This window comes from Chiloscyllium punctatum, chromosome 3, assembly GCF_047496795.1.
Source record: "Chiloscyllium punctatum isolate Juve2018m chromosome 3, sChiPun1.3, whole genome shotgun sequence".
In the NCBI taxonomy this organism is placed as follows: Eukaryota; Metazoa; Chordata; class Chondrichthyes; order Orectolobiformes; family Hemiscylliidae; genus Chiloscyllium; species Chiloscyllium punctatum.
The window spans coordinates 119,212,471-119,234,013 of NC_092741.1; the positions used below are offsets into that span (position 1 = coordinate 119,212,471).

At 40.4% G+C, this 21,543-nt stretch overlaps 1 protein-coding gene across 3 annotated transcripts in view; it reads right to left on the minus strand.

Annotated features, from left to right (window-relative positions):
* The window catches only part of arid4b (AT-rich interaction domain 4B), a 176,414-nt gene that overhangs the window by 33,301 nt on the left and 121,570 nt on the right, over positions 1 to 21,543 (minus strand). For all 3 annotated transcript variants that reach the window (XM_072559297.1, XM_072559304.1, XM_072559288.1), the window contains 2 exons: positions 7,931 to 8,183; positions 2,659 to 2,843 (listed from right to left, as the gene is read on the minus strand). In XM_072559297.1, coding sequence (XP_072415398.1) covers positions 2,659 to 2,843; positions 7,931 to 8,183 — 438 coding nt within the window. The remainder of the gene's footprint in view (positions 1 to 2,658; positions 2,844 to 7,930; positions 8,184 to 21,543) is intronic.

A 21,543-nucleotide genomic window follows, 5' to 3' on the forward strand; every position in this document is an offset into this window, starting at 1 on the left:
TCCAGCACCACTCTAATCTAGACTCTGTGAGCACATCTATCATAACCTCTAACATCAGGCAACTCAATCCAAAATTCACTTTTATTTTGAGTTATTGGTTTGCCCTGTCGATATAGTTTGCAGTCTTGAAGGTTTGGAAAAGAATTATTATAGCACTGATGGCACACTGACAATCACAGCTTAAAATCAGAGCACTCATATCAGACAGAATCAATAATTTAATGGATATGCAGATAAATGCGGCATTAAACACAACAAGTTGAACTTTGACGATGCCGATGATGATGATTCAGAAATCAAAGGCCATATGAAAGATTTTCAGCTGTATTTTAGGCCCATCCAACAAATTTTGAGCTGTCCTTGGGCCTTCCATCCCTTTTCAAAAAAAAAAGGAGGATCCCATCCTCAGGAGTTCTCAATCAGAGGGCTGGCAGCCTGTTACTATTGACAGCACCTTCAGGATTGGTGACAACTACTGGGACTGCACCCAGCTGAGAGCTGGACGCCACCCTTACGGCAAGATGGTGGATTTGGGGGTCACCAGGGCAATCAGGCACGTTCTGGTGAGTAGTGAGAGTGCAGGTTAGTAAGGGAAAACAACAGAGTGTTGCTGGTTGGGCAGTCATCGTAGCCTGTGGGCCACAGTACCTGTTCAGGCAAACCACCCCAAACTACAGGGAGCTGCCATGGTTCTCCAAGCAGTCTCTACACCTGGTGGAGGACCCACCTGCGGCTGGCACAATGCCAGTGGCACAAAGATGGGGCCCCTTGAGTGACAATTGAATTCTGGGTGGGACAGCAACCTTCACATCTCCCATAGCTGGTAAAAATGTCAGGGTGACAGGCAGTGCATTCTCCTCCATACCTCCAAGCTCATTCTATTGGGCTGGCAAACTCCAAAACTTACAGATCCAAGAAACTAGGAAAATTTCACAAGTAACATGGCGTCCTTTACAACACAACACTCAAAATTTGAGTGCAGGTATTATTCCATTAAAGCAACTCCTGATGAAAAGCTTGAGCAATACTAAAATTGGAATGACAAAGAGTAGGATAGCATGGATGACATGCAAATTCACCAAGTGTTCCATATTTAGGGCCCTTCTGGTGGTACAGTGGAGCCTCTCTAAACAGGGAGGCCTAGGTTCAAGTCCCACCTGCTCCAGAGATGCATGACATCTGAACAGGTTGATTAGAAAAATAGATTATACAAAAAGTAAGAGAGGAAAATAAATTTTCTGCCCTTTGGTAGAGCCTATCATTTGCGCTATTCTCTACTTCTCCCTCTTTTTCTTCCTTTCGTTTACCTGCCCTGTAACGTGCTCGAAGGTGTCTCCTGTACAACAGAAACACAAATGGCTCTACACTGCAACATGCATTCTACAGGGAGTTTAAAATGAGTTTCTGATTAAAGTAATCACCCGTATAATTAGAACCAAGTCTTGTTTGTACTTTAATTGACTGAAGGATAGGAAGTAACAATACTATCTAAAGCTAAAATAAATTTGAGCAAATCAGTCCTCACATTTGGTTTAATTCACAATCCATTCAATAAAGTCAGGACAAACATCATGGCAAGTTTTCTGTCAAGTGCCTCTCAAACCTTTCAAGGCAAGAAAACACCAAATCATCATCACCTCTTATACCCAACCTCACTGTATTATTAGCTATTCCTGTGCTGAGATTCCAGTCTCTGATTTTAGTAGTTACCTGTGCTGATTTACTTACTATCCGATATTGCTGTCTCCAGCAGCTTTTCTAATCCCAAACTTAAATTATGCCTATGTGGGTGTTACTGGACAGAGTTGACTACTTCACCATTATGCTTATTCGTACAGTTCTTAGTTCAAATTTCAAGATCCCAGTCACGATCTTTTCAATTTGTATTACTGCCATAATACATCCTAATTGGCAAAAAAAAAGGACAATGGAATTGCCTTCTTCATTAGTCAGTGATCAGCTGATTTGATTGGTTTTTCTAACTGCTCATTTTGCAGCAGAATCAACAGTTAGCGCTTGGTTCAACAACAGGTTAACAACTGCGATTTCTATGATCAGCCCCATCTTCATCTGTATCAGTTTTCACCGTGTCACTCTCAATCTCTCTATCCATATCTCACTATCGCATGGATATATTCGATGGAGAGATCTATGTATGTAATTATATATAGACACATACATATATCTGCGCATACATCTACCGCCCTGTCTCTCCTCACCATGTGTCTCTATCCCCCTCATATCTCTCTCTACTTCCCTCATTTCTGACAGCAAACACACAAAATTCTTATTGAAGTCTGTCCACTTGCTTACTGCCTTCCAACTGGCAGGAATATTAATGCCTGACAGAAGCAAGGTCCATTATGCCAATTACAAAGGCCTTTCTAAAAGGTTGTAACTTAGAAGTAAAGCTTACATTGATGGTGACGACAATTTTGCATCCTATTTCACTGTTACAAGCTGCGGAAGAATGTTTTGAATGTTACATTCCTGTTCCAGGCCAATCAAAATGGGCTCCTTTAACAAATTCAGCTGACGTGTCATCCCATGATTTAAAAACATCAGATTTATATCAAATGATCATGTTATATTTAGTGAAACTTAACAAGGACAAGCAGTTAGATGTGAGGTTATAATTTTAAATGATCAAATACTCACCCCTGTTTTCCATTATTTTCCAATTTTTCTGTTTTTAACTCTTCAGTTTTACATCTGGAAAATTCTTTCACACTATTGATTTGATTTCCTTTGCTTTCTTCACAGTCTTCAGTTTTCACTTTGCTGCTGTCTTTTCTGGAGTCTGGAGTCTGTACTGGAATTTCTGATGGATACTTCTTTCGCGTCTGGGAAGATAAAACAGCTTGGTTAAATGCAGCAAAATGTGCAGGCCTATTTTCTTTTCAACTCGCTGGTGGGTGACCTGCTCCCAGGCATTGCAGAAATTGTAATGCGTTTCTTCTTTCCTGGGAGCCCATGTGACATTAGCAGCTTAACAGGAAAAAAAAACACATTAAACTGCTTCATTTTCAGATGAATAATCATTCATTCTTGACAGATAATCTGGTTCCGAGTTTATAAATAGTTAGCTGGTTTAATTTTTCAGGGAGGAATGACTCAAACTGTGATCAAACTCCGTACTTTCCTGCTCTGAATGCAATATGTTTTCCCAGAGCTATCAATAATGAGCCAAGGCACAAGATCTTCAACAGAAAGTCAGCCATATGCAGAGCCACAGAAGAATCGAAGCAAAGAATTTTGTAGCACAGAGGAATTAATAGTGACTACGCTTCAAGAGTATATTATGATGTATATAAACACAACAGCTATGAAGGAGACAATGAATCTATACACACCATTTAAAAACCACTATTTGCAAACAGCAAATTGCACAAACAACAATGAAATACATAACAGTTCAGTCTGTATGTGGGGCCAACTGGTCATTCTGACAGACGGACAAATGCTGGGCAGGACACTACGAAGAATTCCAATGCTCTTCCTTAGTTACTTCCATGGAATCTTTTACATTGTTCTTAGGGAGTTTATCAACTTCTGTAAAACAGTATATTATTTCTTAAGTGCTGGCTGCTTGAATTCACAGGTGAGCCTTGAAGCCATGACTTTTTAACTCTGAGACGAGAATACTACTATTTATTAACCGTTGAGAATGAGGAGGCAGATACACACTTCCTGCTTCTGGGTGGGTTCATGTGAATAAGCTGCCGCATTACTAGCATTTTATTTAGTCACAAATTGGATAAAGTGGACCAAGATAGTGGTAGAAAAGCAGCAAGTGCTATTTTCTGCTTGATTTGGAGATGCCGGTGTTGGTACGGGGTGTACTAGGTTAAAAATCACATAATACCAGGTTATAGTCCAACAGGTTGAATTGGAAGCACTAGCTTTCGGAGCACCGCTCCTTCATCAGGTGGTTATGAAGGACACAATTGTAATGCACAGAATTTATAGCAAAAGTCCACAGTGTGATGTAACTGAAATTATACATTGAAAAATACCTTGATTGTTTGTTAAGTCTCTCATCTGTTACAGTGTCCATGTTAGTTTCACTTCTTTCATATGCAAATTATTTTTAAAAAGTTACATTCTCAGCTGCAGTCCCTGACCATTGACCATCTCCAAACTTCTTCCAAACCTAAGAGATATGATTGTGTCTTAAAATCAAGTATTCTGGTAAGTCCTGTGCTGTTCAATGTCTGCAGCCTATCAGCTCATGGGTGAATTTAAAAAACAATCATAAAGAGGGGAGAAGTTACCTCAGTGCTATGTTCCACAAGATAGACAGACCACTTGGACTCTGTACTTCAGATTTGATCTGTGGTGTGGAAGAAATGGGAGTGACTCATAAGTGAGGCAAGTTTGGAGAAAGTGAAGGCAGCAATGGAGGAACCTTTGCCTTAGTATGATGTTCTTGCAGCTCGTCTGGATGGGAAGAGGCACTGCAGGGAGGATAAACAAAATGACCACAGCATTGTAGAGCTGAGGACCACTGAAATGATGGGCATTGTGTTGGATTGGGTGAATCCTTTTTTGGAGAAGGAGCAAAGAGAGATAGGGGATGGTTAGGGAAATATATACTGCTCTCTGAAGTTGAAAAGTGAGGTTCAAAGGCTGTGTTCCTTACCTAGTGTCAAAGTTAAAGACCTATCCTCAGGTGGAGAGGAATGAGAACTTGAGGAAAGGGATCCATTTGTCATGGTCCACATGGGTACAAACTACTCAGGCAGGACTAAGAAAGTTAGTATAAAAGTAATCTTGGAACTACTCTCGGAGCCAAAAAATAACAGGAAAGGACATAGCTTACAAATATGACAGCCCCAGCAAAAAGGTCACAGCTATAAAAATAGTATAAGCTCAAGCAGCATGTGCAATAAGATGGTTGAACTAAAAGCACAAATAGAAATATATGCTTTTGAGGTGATACAGCAACACAGTTGGAAAGAAAGTAGTAGCCAAGGCCAGGAAGTAAATATTGTCGGCAAATCGACATGTTGGAAGGATAGAAAGAAAGAAAAAGGAAAATCTCTGTTAATAAAGGATGATCATAACAGTCATGCAAAATGGCTCAGGATTATTCAGTTTAGATGATGAGAAATAACAAAAGGAATAAGTCACTGATGAGAGTACTTTATAGGTCCCTCACAGTAGCTACAATGTTAGGATGAAGTGAATTCAGGACAGCTTCTTAGAACATTTTATCTCAGAATCAAACAGTGAGCGGGCTATTTTAAACCTGGTAATTTATAATGACACAGTACTGAAGAGGAGAAATTAAAGCATGAAAACAAACTAAGAAACAAATACAGGAAATAAAGTTTTCTACAAGTGCTGGGGTCTCAACTACTTATGATCTATGGTAATGTTTTACATGAACTGATCTACGTAGGCATTGTAGCTAAATTTGCTGATGACACAAAAACAGGCAGGAAGGAAAATTGTGAGGAAGATCAAAATTCAGATTTGTTTTGCATCTTTGCGTTGACATGGAGGCAGAGGTCCTAAATAAAATGAGAAACAGGCCCAATTTCTGGGATTCCTGCCACTATCCCCATTTATGTCAAATTTTGTCGATTAAAGGGAATGCAGAATGTTTGTCCTTTTTTAATTCCATGAGCATTACAAAGGCCTGCCAATATGGTCAGATGGCTTGAGTTTTGAGCACAATGGATATTGGACAATTGCAATAAAGGATGCATTAGTATTATGGTGCAGGCTTGGAATGAGCATGGGAGATAATGAGGGGGGAGGTAGGCAGATGAGAGCAAGAGGGCTTAATAACCATGATTAGAATTTGACCTAATAAACAAAGACAAGTTTTCTAATACTCTGGTTTTGCCATCTGCCCACCTCTATTGCTACCTTGCACCTCTATCTGGAAGCAACAGGCTCATCCTAGTCCATGCCCCCAATGAAAACAGAGCAAGAAGGCAATTACAGGATGGAAACCAGATTGCAGAGCCGAGTAAGAAAACCATCTCAACTATGACAATCTCAGAAAGCCTGCAAAGGGATATAGATGGTTTAAGGAAGCAGCCAAGAATTTGACAGATCCAATTTAATGTGGGAAAATGTAAAGTTGTCCACTTTGGCCAGCAAAACAAAATAGCAAAATATTAGTTAACTGACGTGATACTGCAGAATACTGTGGTATAGAGGGATCTGGGTGTTGAGCACAGAAGTCACAAAATGTGAGTAGGGAAATACTGAAATAATTAGGAGGGCAAATGGAATGTTGGTCTTTACAGTACAGGGAATTAGTAAGACTGTCACTATAGCATCATGCACAGTTCTGGTCTCCATATTTAAGTAAGCATATACTTGCAAAGAATTCAGGGAATATTCATTCAGTGGATTCCTGGGATGAAAGCATGGTCTTATAAAAGGAAAGGTTGAGCTGGTTGGGCATGTTTCCATTGGAGATTTGAAGAACAACAATAATTGATTGAAACAAAATATTCTGAAAGGACCTGCCAGGATAGATAACAGAATTTTGTTTTCTCTCACTGGGAAGCTAGAAGAGGTGAATGATCTCAGGACAAAGCATCAAACACTTAAAACAGACGAGGAGAAATTTCCTCATTCAGAGGGTTCTGAATTCTTTACCCACAGGGCTGTGGATGCTCTATTATTTAATACTTCTACAGAGCCTGTCTTCCCAATGCTGAAAATGAACAGCCACATTAAAGATTGATGCCAGGAGCCAAATACATACAGTTCCATGCATCTATGACACTGTGACATCAGTGTCCAGCACCAGGACTACCGGCATATCTGCACATATGCAATTGATGTCACCATTGTGTGCAAGTGCAAAATGGGAAATCTGAGGGCATCTGAGCATGAGAAGTGACATCACTATGCCTACCACCTAATCATAGCAACCCCATTCTTAACATCACCAGGAACACTGCAGTGTTTGCATTGTAAATACACAGAGTAAATCTTGATCAGAGGCAGCTGCTGCACAGTTGCTTGGCAGTGACGTAACAGTGGAACATTTTTTTCTGTGCATTGACACTGAGTGCTCCACCTAGTGGTAGTATTGACCTCAAACAGCCATATATTTTAAGCTAAGGCAGATCTTTGGTCTCTGAAGGAATCAAGGGTTATTAAGAGACAGAAGTGAAGTTGGACATGAATGTGGAGGCAAGGCCAATGATCAACTTGATTATACTGAATGGCAGAGCAGGTTCAAGGAGCTGCATGGTCTTCTCCTGTTCTTATTCCTCATACTGTTAACTAAAATTGTCAATCATAGATTCATTGAATGTTACAAAACAGGAGGATGGCATATTGTGCAGTGCTCTAGTTAGCTTTACTCTCCAGTCCTTCCTCTATTGCTCTGCAACTTCTTCTGCAAAAAGTATTTATCTAGTCCCCATTTCAAAGTTAGTACTGAATTTGTTTTCATGCGCCTTTATTCCAAACCATCACAACTTGCTACAAAAGGGATATTCCTCAATGTACTTTTTTTATGGTCAATTTCCTTACATCTGTGCCTTCTGATGACTGACACTTCTCCCACCTCAAACAGCTTCTCCCTACTTACTCTGTCATAACTCTTCATGATTTGAAATCCTGCAACTAAATATTCATTAAAATCCCTGATATAAGCAAGACAACCCCAGTACTTCTAGCCAAGAAGAGGAGTTCCATAATTAGGTATTTCAAAATTGAGTCAACATCACAGCTTTTGTTTGTTCTTCACATTTACAGCATTTTAACACATTCATTTAACTGAAGGGCGGTCATTTGTATTGCTGAAGATTAAAAGGAACAGCTGTCAATTGTCATCATCACCTTTAAGGGGAGGTAATTTAAAGGAAATCCAGATCACTTAAGTGTTCTGAAGCAATTTCAGAATGTCATATCCAACACACAAGAACGAAACTAAACATTATTCAGTATTTACCTTCAGCAATTTTGTTTCCTGATCCTTTAGCTCATCATCATCATCATGAATGCTTTTGCATTCACTCTCATTTTCAAGTTCAACTGTTGCTCGTTTAGCATTTTCGACCTTTTCTTTCTCCTCTTTATGATCAAGGTTGCCATGATCTTTTTCACATTCTTTCTTCTCTTTTTCTTTTTGAACATTGTCTTGCAGGGATGTGGAAAATTGAATGTTAGCTGACTTGCAATAGTCCTCAAAACCGCACAAGTATCTGGAAAACAAACATCAAGGTTCTAAATTACTTCAGGAAAGAAACCCACATCAGTTGCTCCTCCCCACCTGCCCGACAGATGATTTTTAGTTACAATGGATTGCAGGAACAACTAACTGCTTAATGCCACCTGGTGACATAGAAGACTGGAAGTAAATAAAAACTTGCATTTCCAAACTTTTCACAACTTTAAGTAGTACATTTTGTAACATAAAAAACACAGGGGCAAATTTGAACATAAGATTACACAGACCAGATAAGTATTTATAGTAATGTTGGGAGAGGGGTAAATGTTGGCCATAAAATTGGGTATGGAACTAGTTTGATAGCTGTTTCAAGATGTCAGTACAACCTCAATGGTTTGAATGGCCTAGTTCTGTATTTTGTTTGATTCTTTCTGCTTGGTTGCACATCAGGTTCAGCATGGATACTCAAGTTTCAAATTACATTTGAAAAATCCATTCTCAGTGAGATCATGTTACAAGATGACCATCATAGGACTCGCATTGATCATAATATGTCAACTTTTATTTAGCTGCTCTACCAATTGCAAAATTGAAAACCCAACAAGCTATCGGCCTTTGAACTACTATTTCCCCCTACATGGACAATCTATCTCATGATGCATGTCACTCTGCAGTTTACTTTAAGGTATGTCATGCTCGGGATCATCTTAGTCTGAAAACGAGTGTGTTTGGATTAGGGAGCCATGGCCTGTATAGATAGAAAGGTATGCCAGATCTTCCAGCTATCAGGTAACCGATTGGCTGTTGGCAGGCCTTTACCTGGAAGTAGGACCCAGATTGAGGAAGTTCCAGCTGCTAATGGTCATCCAGAGACCAGAAAGCATCTGATCTCGACAGTGCCACAAGTGTAGCTGCTGCTGGTAAAACACTGCCCAGTCTCCCAAGGAGATCACTCACAGAAGAAGCTAGTTTTTTTTTTCTTATGAGAAGGGAGAGAAGCTAGTGGAGTCAGGAGTAATAATATGGGTTCATTACCCTATCCCCTAAATGCACAGATCACTAATTTCTTTCATATTATTGTAGTAGAAAGGACTAAAATTTACACAGAACACACTATTGTTTTTGGAATGAAACTCACATAAGTGATCCTCAAAGTCTCTTATTATTGTTTCCTACATAATTGTCCACAAATGGATCACCATAACTAAGTTTCTTCCTCTTCCAGATTGTTCCGTCAATATATCCCACTTCAGGTTCAGCAAAAAATCACACCATTCATTTGGAATGTCCTTTTATGGATGTCTTCATTTTGATCCTGTTATAATTGTATTTTGAGCACCTGCCATTTGTTGGACTTCATACTGCTACTTGCTTAACAGTAAAGTCAGTAGCTGGCATTATTCTGCAAATTCTTGATGGACTTATGACAGTACCAAAATCAGTTGATAATTCCAAGATGACAGCACAAGTGATTGTAAAAGACAATAGGTAAACATTATAGTTATAAGGACCGGTTCAAATATGGAGGTTACTATCACTGAAACTAGGAGGGCCAATTTACACAATGTACAAAACAGAAAAATACCATTACCCCAAATAATCTGTACTGGTATCTATGCTCGACAGGAGTTTTCTTCCATTTCACCTACTATTTAGACTCTCAACATTTCTTTCCACTTCCTTTTCTTCCCCCATCAACTCAAGTGATTTGCTTCAACTACTTCCAATGTGTGTTCCACATTCTAAGCCATTTGCCAAGGCAAGAAACGTTTCCTTAGTTCAGTACTCAAATTCTTAACCATCTTTTATTTATTGTCTCTAGCTTACTATAAACGTCTTTAAAAGGTTTTAGTCTTCGGGTGGACTGTTTTCTCTGCTAAGTCATTGTTGTGACATTTTTTGATTGCCATGGAGAGTCAGAAGAGTTACTAGGAAGTATTTCTCTTAATTTTAAAGAGTTATTTGAGCCCAGAACTCATTTCTAAATGTTGGGAGATGCCACTGTCCCATTGAGGAAAAACAGATAAATACCTGAAATAGTTCTGTAAACAGGGATAAGGCTAGAAAGAGGACCATGGGATGCAGTTTCATTATCCTCATTTAAGGAAGGCTGTAAATGTACTGGAGGTGATTCAGACAGCGTTTATCAAGTTGATACCTGGAACAACTGACTTATTTTATGATGATAAGTCAGACAGATTTGGCTTGTTACCAGAGTTTCAAAGAGCAAATGGTAACTTCACTGAAATATAACAAGATCCTGAATGGTCTTGACAAAATAGAGATGGGCATGGACATGATGTTGCACCGTTAGATTAGGGGGTGTCATTGTTAAAAAGGGTGTCCCTAATTTAAGGGAGATTAGAAGAACTTTTTCTCTGCAGATTGCACTATTTTAGAACACAGACTCAGAAGGAGGTGGAGACAGGGGTCACAGAATATTTTTAAAGATGGAGTTAAACTGATTTTTGTTAGAGAAAACAACCAAAGATTGTTGGAATAAATGAGAATGAGGGATTTGAAACAAACAAATCAGCTAAGATCTTATTTAATGGTGCAGACCCTCGTGGCTGCATGGCTTCTGTTCCGAATTTGTATTTTTGGAATTCATTCAGGTTGTGTGAACTTTGGCAGTTGGGCCAGCATTCATTGCCCATCCTGAGTTGACTTTCAGAATGTGGTAGCGAAGTGAGCTGCCTTTTTGAATCACTGCAGTTCATTTGATATTGGTACATCCACAGTGCTACTAGGGAAGGAACTCCGAGATTTTAACCTAGCGATAGCAAAGGAATGTCAATATATTTCCAAGTCAGGTTGTCACTAGTTTGGATGGGAACTTGCAGGTGTTCCAATGCATCTGCTGTCTTTGCCCTTTTTGAAGGTTGTGGTTGAGAGTTTATAAGATGCTAGCAAAGTAGCCTTGGTGAATTTCGTAGTGAATCTTGTAGATGGTACATGCAGCTGCTATGGTGTGCATAGGTAGTGGAAGGGGTGAATCTACATGAACGTCAAGTCTGTCAAGCAGGATGCTTTGTCTACCAATTATATGATTAGTTACTCAAGCAAACAGCCAACACAGACAATAATGAGGAAGTGACCCTTTATACTTTAGGGGGTAACATGTGGCTGGTAGGTATAGGGAATGCTGGATTACTAAAGAAATTGAAGGTTTGGTTAAGGAAAAAGAAGGAAGCATATGTCAGGTATAGACAGGATAAATCGAGTGAATCCTTAGAAGAGTATAAAGGAAGTAGGAGTATACTTAACAAGGAAAACAGGAGGGCAAAAAGGGGACATGAGATAGCTTTGGGAAATAGAATTAAAGGAGAATCCAAAGGGTTTTTACAAATACATTAAGGACAAAAAGGTAACTAGGGAGAGAATAGGGCCCCTCAAAAGATCAGCAAGGCGGCCTTTGTGTGGAGCCACAGAAAATGGGTGAGATACTAAATAAATATTTTGCATCAGTATTTACTGTGGAAAAGGATATGGAAGATAGACTGTAGGGAAATAGAAGGTGACATCTTGCAAAATGTCCAGATTACAGAGGAGGAAGTGCTGGATATCTTGAAACGGTTAAAGGTCGATGAATCCCCAGGACCTGATCAGGTGTACCCGAGAACTCTGTGGGAAGCGAAAGAGGTGATTGCTGGGCCACTTGCTGAGATATTTGTATCATCGATAGTCACAGGTGAGGTGCCGGAAGACTGGAGGTTGGCAAACGTGGTGCCACTGTTTAAGAAGGGTGGTAAGGACAAGCCAGGAAAATATAGACCGGTGAGCCTGACCTCCATGGTGGGCAAGTTATTGGAGGGAATCCTGAGGGAGAGGATGTACATGTACTTGGAAAATGAAGGACTGATTAGGGATAGTCAACATAGCTTTGTGCGTGGGAAATCATGTCTCACAAACTTGATTGAGTTTATTGAAGAAGTAACAAAGAAGATTGATGAGGGCAGAGCGATAGATGTGATCTATATGGACTTCAGTAAGACGTTCGACAAGGTTCCCCATGGGAGACTGATTAGCAAGGTTAGATCTTATGGAATACAGGGAGAACTAGCCATTTGGATACAGAACTGGCTCAAAGGTAGAAGACAGAGGGTGGTGGTGGAGGGTTGTTTTTCAGACTGGAGGCCCGTGACCAGTAAAGTGCCACAAGGATCGGTGCTGGGCCCTCTACTTTTTGTCATTTACATAAATGATTTGGATACGAGCATAAGAGGTACAGTTAGTAAGTTTGCAGATGACACCAAAATTGGAGGTGTAGTGGACAGCGAAGAGGGTTATCTCAGATTACAACAGGATCTGGGCCAGATGGGCCAATGGGCTGAGAAGTGGCAGATGGAGTTTAATTCAGATAAATGAGAGGTGCTGCATTTTGGGAAAGCAAATCTTAGCAGGATTTATACACTTAATGGTAAGGTCCTAGGGAGTGTTGCTGAACAAAGAGACCTTGGAGTGCAGGTTCATAGATCCTTGAAAGTGGAGTCGCAGATAGATAGGATAGTGAAGGTGGTGTTTGGTATGCTTTCCTTTATTGGTCAGAGTATTGAGTACAGGAGTTGGGAGGTCATGCTGCGGCTGAAGAGGACATTGGTTAGGCCACTGTTGGAATATTGCATGCAATTCTGGTCTGCTTCCTACTGGAAATATATTGTGAAACTTGAAAGGGTTCAGAAAAGATTTATAAGGATGTTGCCAGGGTTGGAGGATTTGAGCTGTAGGGAGAGGCTGTACAGGCTGGGGCTGTTTTCCCTGGAGTGTCGGAGGCTGAGGGGAGACCTTACAGAGGTTTACAAATTATGAGGGGCATGGATAGGATAAATAGGCAAAGTCTTTTCCCTGGGGTGGGGGGAATCCAGAACTAGAGGGCATAGGTTTAGGGTGCGAGGGGAAAGATAGAAAAGAGACCTAACTGGCAACTTTTTCATGCAGAGGGTGGTACATGTATGAATGAGCTGCCAGATGATGTGGTGGAGGCTGGTACAATTGCAACATTAAAGAGGCATTTGGATGGGTATACGAATAGGAAGGGTTTGGAGGGATATGGGTCGGGTGCTGGCAGGTGGGACTAGATTGGGTTGGGATATCTGGTCAGTGTGGACAGGTTGGATTGAAGGGTCTGTTTCCATGCTGTACATCTCTGTGACTCTACATTCAGTGCAGTAATCGAGCTACAAAATTAAAAAATTAATGGTTCATCAGGAGGTTCATCTCCAAGGACAAGAATACAAAAAGACAATTTTTTCTCACTGTGAATGAAAATCTGCTGACAGAATCAAATGCAACCTCATTGGACATCACGGCCCAATGGTATTATCACCAGATTATTAATCAGAGATCCAGAGAACATACTGAGGACCTGGGTTTGAATCCCACCACAGCAGGCGGTGGTATTTCAACTGATTAAAAATCTGAAATTAAGGGTCAAATAATGACTATAAACTATTGCTGATTCATGGAAAAGAAAACTCATCTGGTTTAATGATGTCCTTTATAGAGTGCAACCCACAGCAATGTGGTTGACCCATAACTGTCCTTTGGGTAATTAGGGATGGACAATAAATGCTGGCCTAGCTAGCGACACCCACATCTGGTGAATTAATAATTTTTTAAAAATCACCTCGACCTGATGCACACCACAGTAAAAGCTGGGCCAACTGGGGAATTCACCCACGAAGGCAAAGGCATAACTGAGGTACTGAATGCAAACTTTGCAACGACTGGTCAATTGAGAACGGGGAGGTAACTGAAACACTGAATGGACTAGTATTTAATAAAGAGGGTATGTTAGAAAGGCAAGTCATAGCTGGTGGGTGGTGGGATTGGCACATGGTTGATTTAGCTGAATAAGAAAAAACTTTTTTCAGCCAAACAAACAACTCCCAACTAGCTAACTACTCCCAAGCTTCTTTAGGGAAAGCAGTGGTATTAGGTGACTGACAAACTGCAAAACATCTTTGTTCAAAGAAAAAGGAAGCAAGGATAAAGCCAACAACTACATGCCAGTCCACTTAATTTTGGTTACAATAAACCTTTTACAATAACAATTTGGAACAAAATTAACAGAACCAACCCTTGGATAAATGTGGATAAGATACGAAAAGCCAGCATGGATTTGTTAAGAGCAAATCATGTTGAACTATTTTGACTGAGCTTTTGAGTTAAGTGAATGATTTGATGAGGGGTAAAGGTGGTGTGAAAGGACTAAATAAAGTGTTTGCTAAACGGACAGGCTTATCAGCAAAGATAATGCTCATGGGATAAAAGAGGCAGCAACAGAATGGATGCAAAGCTGACGTGTGACATGAAACAGATGTGGAGAAAGGTTGATTTGCAGATTGGAAGCAGGGCCTGGGTTGGTACTGTTATGAGCTGAAGGCATTTACTGTACCTTTAAGAGAGTAAATGCTATTCTGCACTGAGAGCTTACAAGAGCACTCGCAGAATATACTAGAAAATTGAAAATATGTAACATTTTACTATGAAATAGATACCAGAGTTAGTTGCTGTTTTGACAACAATTCGAATTTAATCAGTTCGAATTACACCACAGGACACTAAAACCCCAATTGAGTTTGCATTTATTGTTTTGCCAACATCGAACCAAGGAGACGATCCAATGTTAGGGGATATACAAAAGGCAGGTGTTTTGAAAATCAGACAGGACAACTGCCTCAAGACGCAAGACATTAAAACACTCTCTGTCCAAAGGTCCCTTTTCATATGAAACATCTTCACAGTAAAAAGAAAGACGACGACCCAGGGAGATCTTCAGCCAGAAGAAGAAAGATACCAGAGACGATAGCTGCTGTGTGGTTTTGAAATTAAGTTGCTGTAATTTTAATGTGTTAAATTGGAACAGTATAGAGTTGGAGGCAGGCAATAAGCAGTTAAGGGAAAGAGGGGCTTAGAGTTGTAAATAGTTTTTTTTTAAACTCTAAAAGTGAACATTAAATTGATGCTATTTTCTTTAAATAGTGGAATTTGTGGAGTTGTCGGTCACTTCTATTTGAACAGATTGAGGCGAGGTGAGCTTTTCAGGGTGTTTGGTTTAGTTAAAAGAAGGGTTCACCACCGTGTTGTGACAGTAGTGTTCTGACACAAAGACAGACAGCCAATCAAATCAGCCGCCCTATCTTTGTATTTACAACACTAAAATTGAAACATTCAACGACCCTCAAAATTGGCTCCAATGATTTGTAACCAGACTTGGAGAAGGCAGGAGAATGGGGTTAAGAAACAGATCAGCAATAATTGAATGGCAGACCAGACTCAATGGGCTGAATGGCCTAATTATGCTCCTTTGTTTTAAGGCCTTTATATAGCATTAAATTTTGAGAACAATTGACACAAAGATTATAGCTTAAACAAAAGAATGAACAATTTATGAATAATACAGTGGCTTTAGCACAATGTTAAGCAAAGTAATGTAATTAATGTTTGTGATTTAAACTCTACTAATTTGATTCTAGCACCCACTCTCAAAAACAGATACAGTAATGGGATAAATTAGAAGAAAAAAAGAGATTTCACTGGTTAGTTCACTTAACAGACTCCACGATTTGTAACATCACAGACACATGGAATCACATGGTGTCTAAAGATATCAGCATACACAAATAGCTTCCAGGAAGCTCAGAGGAATATTTGCTTTCAACAGATCCTATTCTCCAAATTTTCAAGAAATTGACAATGCTAGGGTATCAGGAAGCAATCAAACCTCTGTCCTATAGTTTTCACAATCACAATCTTTCCGACTGGAACAAAAATCAAACCTAGTTCAAAATTTGATTTCTTTCTGTTAGACCTATGAAGCCACAGTTAAGGTTCAACAACTCCCATCTATTTGAGCATAAAAAAATCTCCAGAACTAGAACGTCCACAGCATTCTTTGAACAAGAATCAACCTGAAATTAACTTCCAGGTTTGGTCCCCATCAAATATCAGTTTGTTTTTACTTTTCAAAAAGAAAAGCCAGCCGCTGCTCATAGCTCAAAGGTCACCATCAGCTCTTTCGCCAATTTAATACTGCGATGAGGAGGAATTTCTTCTGAGGGTTGTTTCTCTTTGGAACTCCTTGCCACAGAGAGCTGTCTGGGTAGAGTCCTTGATTATATTTAAGATTGAGGTAGCTAGATTGTGTACAGTAAGGAAATCAAGGGTTACAGGGAAAGGCAGGAAAGTGGATGTGAGGAACATTGGATCAGCAATTGAATAGTGAAGCAGGCTTAACGGGCTTAACCCTGTTCCTTCTTCTTATGGTCTATGGTTTACAGCTCCAAGCCAAGAATAATAAAAATAAAAGTAATCTCAGCTGCACAAAGACTGTTGCTTCACTGGTCTACACAAATGACCCAGACTTGGATACACAGGAAAATCATCTGTATTAGATTAGATTAGATTACTTACAGTGTGGAAACAGGTCCTTCGGCCCAACAAGTCCACACCGCCCCGCCAAAGCGCAACCCACCCATACCCCTACATCTACCCCTTACCTAACACTACGGACAATTTAGCATGGCCAATTCACCTGACCTGCACATCTTTGGACTGTGGGAGGAAACCGGAGCACCCGGAGGAAACCCACGCAGACACGGGGAGAATGTGCAAACTCCACACAGTCAGTCACCTGAGGCGGGAATTAAACCCGGGTCTCTAGCGTTGTGAGGCAGCAGTGCTAACCACTGTGCCACCGTGCCGCCCACAAAATCTCAAAATCTGTAGATGACAAAATTTGGATGCACTGATAGGAAGACAGTAATAATCTTCAGAAGGTCATGGACAAGCAATGGGCACTGTGCTGTTCATGAAATTCAATGCTGATAAAAATGAAATGATCCATTTTAGGAGAGTGAGTAAAAGGAATGTGGAGGATACAATTCCAGAAAGGGTGCACGAGTACAAATACTTACAAGGTTGTGCATACAAATGATTGAAGGCCTCAGGCCAGATTGAGAATGCGGTTCGCATAGCAGATGGTATCTTGATTTTAGCAAGGTAATAGTACAAAAGTAAGGATATAGTAGTGAAGGAGCAAATTACTGCAGATGCTGGAACCTGTATTGAAGATGAAAGATGCAGGAAACCACAGTGGGTTAGACAGCATCCGTGGACAGAGCTAGCTAATGTTGAGTCTGGATGACTTTTCATCAGAGCTGAGTCTGCTGCGATTTCCACATTTTTCATTTTCAGATGTTACGGTGAACTTTTATACAACATTTTGGTCTCAACTGTAATACTGTTTCCAATTCAGCATGCCACACTTTAGGTAGGACATGCAGACATGAGACAGGATACAGAAAAAAAGAATTAAGAGCATCATTACAGAATGAGGAACTTCAATTACATGGATAGATTGGAGAAGCTGGAGCTGTTCTCTTCAGAGAAGAGCAAGTTGAGGAGAAATTTGGCAGAGGGTGTTCAATATTACGGAGGGCTTGGACAAAGCAGTGAATGAGAAATTGCAAAATTGTTCCTGTTGGTAAAGGGCCAAAATCAGAAGACACCAATCTCAGGCAAAATATGGGACAAAACTGTTTAAAGCACAGGGTAGTTTGGGTCTAAAATGCAAAATCTAACAGCTTTATTCACTCATGGGGAGAATGTGTCACTGGCTGACCAGCATTTATTTCCTTCCCCGTTTGTCCTTGAGATGGTGGTAGTGAGCTGCATTCTCGAAGCATGGAATCTAGGTGCTGTAGGTTGACTCACACAGCTCTTAAAGAGAGACTTGGAGAATTTTGACCGAGTGACAGTAATATGTTTCAAAGCTGGAATGGTGAATGGTTTGGAGGATTCCCTGCTATTCACGGAGTTGTAGCAAAAGTTAAAGATCTTTTTAAAAATTGTAAAATTCCTCAACTCACTTGTCTTTTCGACACAGGCTGACAGAATGCACGGACAGGATTTTTGTACTTAACAAAAATATTTTTAAAAATAAATCAAATATAGCTATAGGTAATTAAATATAAACTGTCAACATACAGTCTGGTTAAAACTCTTAAACCCTTTATTACTCTGCTGCACACATATACAAGCACACTCACACAGAAAAAATGGTTATCATGGTGAAAGACAGACTGGGAAAGCAGTCCAGTGGTCACGTGCAATTCCAAAGTTCTTTAACTCAACCTCTCACATTGCCAATCAATCAATTCAGCATTCAGCTGATGGTCATCTGTATTCCATCAGATATGGTCATCACTCAGGCATTTGAACTGAACCTTCTTCATTGCAAAATTTCTACTGGCACATATTCCTCAGAGACTGCTGACCTCACTAGACTGCCTGGTTGACACTCACAAAATTGAAAGAAGAGCAGGAAAATTGTCTAATTCACAACTCATGTTGAAACCTTGCCCCTTTATGTTATCCTTTGTGTTTTACATACACAGCTCCTTGTAAATGTGCTTTCTCTAACCTCCTTTTCGCTGGAGGTCTCTTTTGTATGAACCTTTAGTGTGTTAACTGCCTTCTTATTGGTACTGCTTCCAGGCCACATGTTATTCTGTGTGTTCACTTAGACACTGAAACAGTCTGTCTCCACACACAGCAAGAGATGGACCACATTCAAGCTTGAGCTGCTAAGTGATAAGTAACATTGATGCTTCAAGTGTCAGGCAATAACCTTCCACAGTGAGAGAAGATTTAACTACCTCTCACTGATAATGAAAGGCAGAGCTATAAATATTCTTGGGATTACCATGGGTCAGAAACTGAACTGAACCATCAACATAAATTCTGTGACTGTAAGAGCAGGTCAGAGGCTGGGAGTTTTGCAGCAAGTAGACACTCCCATGCATCTCTATGCTACCCTTGCTTGGATGAGTGCAACTCCAACAACATTCAAGAAATTCAACAAGTTCCAGGATTTGCAGCCAATCTACCAATGCACAGTGGCAACGTGCATACAGTCTACAAGATGCACTGCTGCAATGCACCAAGATTCCTTTGGCAGCACTTTGCGAACCTATAACTTTCACTATCTGGATGGACAATCATCATACAATCCCTGCAGTGTGGAAGCTGGCTATTTGGCCCATCAAGTTCACACTAACCCTTCAAAGAGCATCCAACCCAGACCTAGCACCGCCTACCAATCCCTATGACTCTGCATTTCCCATGACCAATCCTCCTAACCATCTTTTGATTGTGGGAGGAAACCCACATAGACACAGGGAGAATGTCCAAACTCCATACAGTCACTCAAGTGAATCCAGGCCCCTGGCACGGAGAGGCAAAAGTGCTAATCACTGAGCCATGTGTCCTCCGCCAAGGGCATTAGATGCATGAAAACACCATTTTCTGCAAGTTCCCTAAAAGTGACACACCATCCTAACTGAGAATTATTAATGCTGTTCCTTCATTGACACTGGATTAAAATGCTAGAACTCCTTTTCCATTAGCACTGTAAATGTTTTCACTTTATATTAAAAAAAAGACAAAGGCACAATAAAAGGTTCAAAAATGACTTGTAAAGATGGCACCCAATACTGTCAAGCTTTGTAATGGTTTGAGAGAGGGGAACAAGAGCAAGAGCAATGCTTCAAACAATTCAAAACCAGGGATAATTAATACAAGATAGTCATTAATAAATTCAACAGAGAAAATCAAAAGGAACTGCTTTACCCAGAGAGTGGCTAAAATTTGGAACCTACTACTGTAAAGGGGAGTTGAGACAAATGAGCACAGATATATTCAAGGGGAAGCGAGATAAGTTTGAGAGGGAGAAAGAAGTAGAACAATATGCTGATGAGGTGAAACATCATAGAATTAGAGAAATAATTGGAGGGACACAGACTTGACAAGGTAGCAAAATGTCATCTGCAGAATTACACTCAAGAACCAGCACCTGCCCAAACTGAGGCTGCTGAGTGCAAATGATGAGCAGTTAAACTTCAAATTATAGAAGCAAGTTGAGATACTTTTCAAGTAATTCACTTGTTACGTCTTGTGGGAAATTGTCATTCTTATCTGGAGAACAGTCAGCAGGGTGAAGCAAAACAATAGCTGCAAAACATGTCCCAAAAAGGATTTACTGCTTTGCTTTTTTCTTAGTTTATTGACTGCTTTTCTTACTGTTTATTTCCATAGCTGGCAGTTAATCATTTCTATGCTAAATTAAGGAGCCCAAAATGGTCGTAATCTGACTGAAGCAAGACAGCGTAAATAATGCAAGTACACAGGGTGCCTGGAACACAAGGGACACAAAGTATTTGCAGTCTATTACGCCTTCACTATATTGTTAGGAGTCCCAGGGGATTTGAAGGGCTGATTCAAAAAATGCAAGTGAGGGAACTGCGTTACATCTGTATTATTACTATTCAAAAGAAATAACCCTTCTGACATTACTGACTGACAATGATTGCATCCCCTTTCCAGCTGACAGTGATCAGCAAGCCCCAACAGCTGGCAGTCATACCCTCCCATAACCACCCTATTTACCATCTCTCCTTTGCCCTCTCTCCCGTGTCACAATCTAATATTGACCCTGTAGTTCTGGAACGAAGTTGACCTTGTTGACTACGAGGTCATTGATTGGGGTTTGTTAACTTGGGCCAACCAGGGAAGCTCTGGCTTACCAATATAATTCGGAAATGAGAATAAAAAAAAGATTAGAATCTCCTCAGTTCAGCTGAGTGGCTCTGAGCTGGCTGGCCTGTATACAAAAGGTGACTTGGTGACAGGACACCAGCCTGCATGCAGTTATTTCAGACCCTCATTTCACATCCCGACAGTGATCACCACCCCTTCCACAAATTTTTAATCTAGCCCCAACAGTAATTTCCTCCACCCATCACCCTTTAAGATAGTTTCTCTTCCTGGGAGTTGAAGGTGAATACTACTTGGGAGGTAGGCAGTGGTGAAAGTTGCTGCAGGTGCCAGCTGGAGTGCTTTGACACCCGAGCTGACTTGGAGTTATGTTGCTCAGCACTTTAGGCCAGCTATGAAAAGCTCTCAATTAATCTTTGTAAAAGTCAGGGTAGCTATAAGGAAAACAACCCAAATCAGCAATAGAATCCGTATGATATGGAAGCAAGCCATTTGGCCCATTGAGTCCACATCAATTCTCCCAAGAATATCCCACCCCGACAACCCTTCATTCCCATGGCTAACCCACCTAACCTGCATACTACAGTCAATTTAGCAAGGCCCATTGACCTAACCTGCACATCCTTGGACTATGTACATCCTGGACTGTAGCCAATTATGGAGCAATTCGAACAGGATCAAATCAGCAATTGAAAGTTTAAACTTTCTGCACAAGTACCGTGGATGCGTTTACGTCAGGACCTCCTCAGGGTCCTGAGTGCATTAGTAAGTCTGAGACTATTAACTCTGACAATGTAATGCTCCTTCAATGACAGTGGACTATCAGTTTGGATTTA